Below are 6,730 nucleotides of genomic sequence, written 5' to 3' on the forward strand. Positions count from 1 at the left end.
CCCCAGTACCACCCCCACCAAAAGCTATAAATCAGGATAATCACCATGTAAAAAAAAAATCATGTAATGGGTGGGATAAGATTGTGTTCTCTGATATTGCAACGTCTTGTTTTTGGAGACAGGGTCTATGTAGTACATGCTGGGCTCCAACGTGTAGCAGTCCTCCTGTCAGTCTCCCAAGAGCAGAGATCACAGGCGCGACCACCATCGCACTGGCTGCACGTTTCACCTCGACTTGGATGGTGGGTACATGTGTTTGTTATTGCTAATAACCAGACAAGCCTGTATACTTTTACATGTCACACCTCAACTTTTCTTTAAAAAGGAAGTTCATTTAATAAAGTATTGCCAGATACAAAAAAAATTGGCCTGTTACAATCGAGAGTCCAAGGGAAACCAACAGCGTAAGGCACTCCTTGGGTACAACACAGAGCAAAGATCCTCGCATGTGGTCCTGCAGGACACAGGGCTGCACGAGTCCCAAGGGCTGTGCGAGGCTCAGAGCTGACAGTGCGCCCAAGGCTACAGCTAGCCGTGATTCTGTAAACAGGCAGTTTAACTAGCCTCTTAAATCACAGGAAAGGTTGACGAAACCGAGTAACTGATATTCACAGCGGCCCATTCAAGCCACAAAAGCAACAATGTAAAAGATGTAGAACTGTAAATTTAAAATGTAAAGTTAGAAGAATAAAACTTATCTTTAAGACATATCACTCAAAGAACTTGATGAAGTGGGAGCTGAGTGAATACACTAAACAAATTTAGCTTTCAAGCTAAGATTCCAACTCATTAGATATAAGGGGAAGGGACAATCTGTACCTCTTAAAAAAAAAAAAAAAAAAATCAGTCAGGGATATAGCTCAGTGGTGCAGCACCCACCTGGCAAGTGTAAGGTCCAGAGTTTGAATGGCTGCCTGCCTCTCAAAAAAAAAAAAAAAAAAGATTCAGACACTATTTGGATTTGCCTTGCTGGACTGGAGTCCAATGTATAGGACACTATGATTAATAATGCATAGGACACCATGATTACTACTCCAAGAAAGTCAGAGTTCTTGGCCATAAATTTTTCCTTCTGGGCCCAAAGCACAAGCCTTTCTTCTCTGTCAAGATTACCTTTCACTGAACTGGTACCAACTACCACCCATGAACTTTTAGTAGTGTTTCTTTTGTTTGCCACATTCAAAGCCCTCTGGGAGGGTAGGGAGGTGGTGGTGAGAAATAAATGTATTATGAAAATTGGAAGACTTTATACCTGAAGGTTAACAATAGTTTCTTCTGAGTAACAAGTAACTTACTTCCCTTGTATTTTTTAGTTCCAAATTTTCGATACTGTTTCTTATGCAGTAAATCAACAAATTCTCTAAAGACAGATAATGGATGTCCTTTCGCTCTTGCCAAATCGTTGTCTTCTTTAGGAGCTGAGCACAAACACCTGTCTGCCTCCTGGATGCCGTCTGGGACAATGGGCAGGGAGGGTGGTCCAGCCTAACACCACTGACAGGAACCAGGGCAGGGGAAGGCCAGGCTGGGGGACAGACTGGCACTCCCGGTCGTCTACCCTGAGCCAACCAAAGCATGTCTACTTGCTTTTTCCACCATCTTAAATTTAAACCTTGAATCTCCACTGAAAGCAGCAGTCACTTGCTCATTGGTTCTTCTAGTAGACATTCATTTATTGTACAAAATATTTACACTACCAGCTATAAATGCTGGGCTCTGCACTGGCCTGCCATGTGCACCAGGCTGCATCTCTGCTGAATCTCTGAAAGCATGCTGTCGCTCTCCCTGGTGTCCACTTGAGGTCCGTTCTCCTTCGAAGGCCTGGAGAGTAGCTGGCTTCGCATGTGTCTAAGCCACAAGGGCATAAATAAAAGAACTGACTAAAATAAGAAATGTGAATAGAAAAATGCCCCCTCCCCCCATAACACATTCATCCTCTCACTAACATGTACCTTTTCCCCACACTGGCTAGTACCAAAGCAGGATTAGGGAGACAGAAAAAAAAAGGTAAAAACAACAGGCATAAAAGCAGACACTTTTGAACAAAGTTGGAGAAGAAAGAGTAAAGTGGGTCAGAATGCCACAATAGTACCAAAGGGTTTGGCTTTCTCTTGTTTCTTTTCTTTCGGTTTTTCTTTTTTTTTTTTTTTTGTAGTGCCGGGCAGTGAACCAGGGCCTTCACACTAAGCCACATCCCCAGGCCCTTTTGTATTATGTTGTATCTTGAGACAGGGTCTGAAGGGTCTAATTAAGTTGCCCAGGCTGGGCTCAAACCTATGATCCTCCTGCCTCAGCTCGCAGAGTACAAGGATTCCCAGCATGTGTCATCATGTCCAGCTTACCAAAGGGTTCTGCTATATAGTCTCTGGTACCTACGAGACCACCTTAGGGACGCAGCTGCCCTAGCTAGGGTACAGTGGTGCCAAGGACATGCTGAAAAGGTGCTGACTGGAGCCAAGAAAATCAACGTGATCTCAAGCAGCAGTCTCAGTAGGGCTGTCTGGGAGAAAGTGGCAATGAAGAACCTAAGAAAACCAACCACCCAAAGTAGCAGAACTAGCCCACCTGCACCCCCGGGACCCCCTACCTGGGCCTGAGGGTGACAGGACAGTGATCAAACTTTCCCATAGAGATCCCAAGGGGGAAAATGTAGGTAAGCAGCAGCACCTTGTCCTGTCCCTGAGGAGCTCAGTGACCATGTGGCATGGAGGACCCTGGGGTGTGGAGGCCCTGACGCTGGATCCAGACCCCAGAGACGAGTGAGGTCAGCACCCATGCCAAGAGGACAGATGATAATTGCAAAGAAGTGAGGTCAGGCAGGAACTGTAGCAGCTCAGGAGGGCTTGCTCCTCAGAATCCCTGAGAACAGGGAGGGCTCAGACATGCTTCTGGGAGACCAAGGCATGGCCAAAAGTCCTGCTTGTATCAGGACCGTGTACTTGCTGGTTTTGGCAATAAAGATGGCTTATAATAGTCTCGGAGCTGAATGTCCCATTGGGACTTGTAGCTTATAGCAGAGCCGTCTGAAAAACAGAAATTGGGGAAGTTGATGTGACGTCCTCTTCCAAGTGATGGTGGCAGCTTCTCTTCCATCTCTGCTCAGTGGTGAGCACGCCCAGCCGCGGCTTCTTCCCTCTGTGCTGCTCCCCTTCCTGGGAACTGATGGAGTAAGGGAAGGACCTGGGATGACAGGTAGCTGCTGTCTAACACACCTGCACTCTTTCCCCAGCGGGCCAGACCAGGGACCTGTGGTCATTTCTGTCCTGCTCAGTGCTACCAGGGAACACCAAGCAAAGGGATAAGGAACTGTTATTCTTAATTCCCCAGTCTTCCGCTGCCAACTTCCTTCAGCACAATGCTAAGGACTCCCCAGATCTTAACGGACTGTAACACCGCGGGCAGGCGGTACAAGTAATGAACTCGGGGAAAGCATCAGTAGTCTCAAGCCAGCCATGTGCTGGGACAAACCTCTCAACCCAAAGCAGAGTCACACCGAGCCCTGCAGGCTCTGGCCTACCCACCCTTCACATCTTTAGTCCGACTGCTTTTCTCAAAGGCTCATATTTAAGACAAAGCCAGAAAGTTCTTTATGCATTAATGGCCACTTGCAGAATTGTCTGCAGGGAAAGTGTGTTTTCCAGTTCTGACACCACAAAAAAAAAAACCAAAAAACAAAAAACTTCTGTACAGTCAGTCCTCAGAGAGGTAATGCCATGCCACAGCCTGTGTCTGCGTTGTGTGGGAGGACAAAATCAAAGACTGCTCATGTGGCCCAGTTTCTCTCCGTGCTTGTCTTGGCTGCTCACGGAAATAAGCAATCACCTGCTCAGCACAGGGACTCCTACATCCATCTGGTCCAGCGGGGGGCCAAGCGGGCACCTTCAGGAGCATCGGCACCGGGAGCCAGCCATGACTCAAGGCTCTCTGCACGTGCACTTCCCAATAGGCTAAGCCACATGTTACCTGCAGCCACTGAGGAACTCTTCAAAGAACCAAATCGTAAGACAGCAGTACGGTCTTCTCGTGACCAACCAGAGAGCTCAGTTTAGGTACCATGACAAAGGGGCCTGTGCTGCCTGTGGGCAGGGAGGGGTAAGGCAAGGACAAGGCCCGTAGGTGACAAAGGAATCCAGACAGAGGGAAGCATGCAGCATCTTCTGGCTGATGGCTGTGCACATTAGGGTCAGTTTATGCCTGTAACACGCGCCCAGATGCTGCAGAGAACACGGCGCTAAGAAGACAGCAGGAGCGCGGTCAGAGCATACCAAAGCCCTCACAACCCTCACTGATGGCCAGCTGCAGCATCCTGTGCACTTCTTCATAGGAGTCATATGTGGGGAGGCACAGCTGGTTAAAACTGGAAAGGCAAGAGGAGGAGTGATTAACGCATGCCACCAGAAACAGCGGCCACAGCTGGAAAGATAATCTTCCACAAGGGCATGCACCAGACAGCCAGATACCCACCACGTGTGTGCAGTGGGCAGCGTGCTATGGGTTGGAGCCGCGATAATCTGAAATGAGGGGCAGAGGGCAGCAAAGCCTCCAGGCGGTAGTTGAGAAGAACCTGTTGTGAACTGAAGCAGCCGAGCCAGCTCCTCTTGGGTTAGACTGGAAACCACAGTCCAAAACCACCTCATAACCTGGCAGGGAGAGTACATGGCTGGAATCACAAGTGGTAGGAGTTTTGCTTTTGAACCTTGGGGGAAGGAATAAGCTGTCCTTGCTATGTCCTAGTTTATAGTTCTATGGTCAGAGTTGACAACCAAGGAATCTACACTGTCATACAGGCAAGGTGTGTAATTGTTGACTGCTTGGTTCTATTTCTTTGCATTTCCAATTTATTGCTCCTGTGGCAGTCAGTATAACAGCCATCGGGAACCAGAGCTGTTCTGCGTGGTTAACCACTTGTCTTTCCCACATGTATCACTGCTTCTTCCTGTCAACATGTCTGCCTTGAGCCCTCTGTCTTTCTCTTCTAAAACCTTTTCCTGAGAAGACACAAATTCAACTGATGGAAGTTTGGCTCACTTACTTTTTCTCTGAAATGCCACGAACCACCAACCACCACCGCATGGGCTTTAAAGTCAGACACACTGATATCTCCAGTTCCGCACATCAGCAACTGGAGAAGGATGATTATGTGTTATACACAAGAGCCAGAGCACCAAAATCCACTATACATACTCAGAATTATTCATGTGAACACAAAAATACAAAATGAAAACAATACCAGGAAAAAGACAGGTGAGATCACAGTACCAAGATTGCTTTAGGAAAATCAACTACAGTAAGCCAGTGGTTTCTAATCAGTGGTAAAAATCCGGTGTGTTTTTTTTTTAATATATAGATGCTTGTGGCCCTACTCCAGACTTAGAATTATAATTATTATTATTATTATTATTTTTTTTTTGGTGGAACCAGGGATTGAACTCAGGCCCTTGCACTTGCCAGGGAAGTGCTTATTCTACTGAGCCATCTCCCTGGACCCCTATAATCTCTTGTGATGAGTTAAGAGCTTGCACAAAAAGAAAAAGTTTCCAGGTATTTCTTTCTTTTTTTTTTTTTTCCGATGTGCACTTGTAATTAAGAACTGTTGCTGTAGATTCTTTTTAATTGAAACAAAGGTCAAAAAACGACCTAAGTTTACACACATAATCTGTTCTGGACTTAGCCCAGGAATACCAGGGAGAATGGGCAAATCCCTTCCCTTTGCTGAAGGTTTCCAGCCCTGTTTATTAATTTTTTAGACAGCTTCACTTTCCTAGGAATTCTCCCTCAGTGGATTTAACTCCTACCATCCCTTTAGCCCTCATGAGCCTTGATAAGATAAACTAAAAATTATGCCAAGACAGAGAACATTAATGGCATCTGCATTCTAAACATCTTGTTGATGTTCTGGTTCAGGATCTAATACAGTATTTAGTAGACTGTGAATACTTATTCAGTAACTATAAAGAAGGATACCTTCTAATCAAGAAACAAGAAAAACCCAAATTCAGTCTGAGGAGCCTTAGCTTTTCTCCAAAAAGAACATGATAGGTGAATGAACATGAGCAGGATGTGGAACTTCTTTTTTTTTTTTTTTTTGGTGGTACCAGGGATCAAACTCAGGACCCTCCACTTGCCAGGCAAGCACTTATTCCTCTGAGCTATCTCCTCGGCCGGGATGTGGAACTTATGAGACCACAGCACGTCCTTCCTTTCATACTGGCTGTACATCACCACAAATGTCTACTTCATGGGAAAGCAAGATACACCAGAAGCTATCTGTCAGCCTTCCAAAACAAGAGCAAAAAGTGGGGATTATCAGAAACTTACATGAGATATTCATATTTTACTGGGATTTTTATACCTGAAGATATAAAGGGTGATAAAAATTGCAGACTTTCTTATTCTAAAATATAGTTCATAAGAACAAGGATTCTGTGAGTCCACATGAAACAATTTTCCCATTTTTAAAGAAATTCCTCCCTATAATAAACATTCCTCATAAAAGATGTGCAAAGTTAAAACTAATAAATAGTGCTCTATGTATCAGCAAGTAAAACGATCATTATTTTTCTGCACTCATGGAGATTTTAGTTCAGCTAATTATAAGAACAGTATTCAGGCCTGGGGAGATGGCTCAGTAGAATAAGTGCTTGCCTGGCAAGTGCAGGGTCCTGAGTTCAATCCCCAATAGAAGAAGAAGAAGAAAGAAGAAGAAAGAAGAAAGAAGAAGAAAGAAGAA

General features: G+C 45.3%; 1 protein-coding gene across 10 annotated transcripts in view; it reads right to left on the minus strand.

Annotated features, from left to right (window-relative positions):
- Positions 1-1,652: 1,652 nt before the first annotated feature.
- Arel1 (apoptosis resistant E3 ubiquitin protein ligase 1) overlaps positions 1,653-6,730 on the minus strand; it is a 67,388-nt gene continuing 62,310 nt past the window's right edge. For 8 of the 10 annotated variants that reach the window (XM_023703639.1, XM_023703644.1, XM_004624861.3 and 5 more), the window contains 3 exons: positions 5,033-5,122; positions 4,465-4,640; positions 2,228-4,357 (listed from right to left, as the gene is read on the minus strand). In XM_023703639.1, the coding sequence (XP_023559407.1) occupies positions 4,255-4,357; positions 4,465-4,640; positions 5,033-5,122 (369 nt within the window). In that variant the 3' untranslated portion in view covers positions 2,228-4,254. Of the gene's footprint in view, positions 1,849-2,227; positions 4,358-4,464; positions 4,641-5,032; positions 5,123-6,730 lie in introns of those variants that run through there. The other 2 variants (XR_002818564.1, XM_023703647.1) reach the window with 2 other exon arrangements.

Source organism: Octodon degus, unplaced genomic scaffold (assembly GCF_000260255.1).
Source record: "Octodon degus isolate 3935 unplaced genomic scaffold, OctDeg1.0 scaffold00007, whole genome shotgun sequence".
NCBI classification, from domain to species: Eukaryota; Metazoa; Chordata; class Mammalia; order Rodentia; family Octodontidae; genus Octodon; species Octodon degus.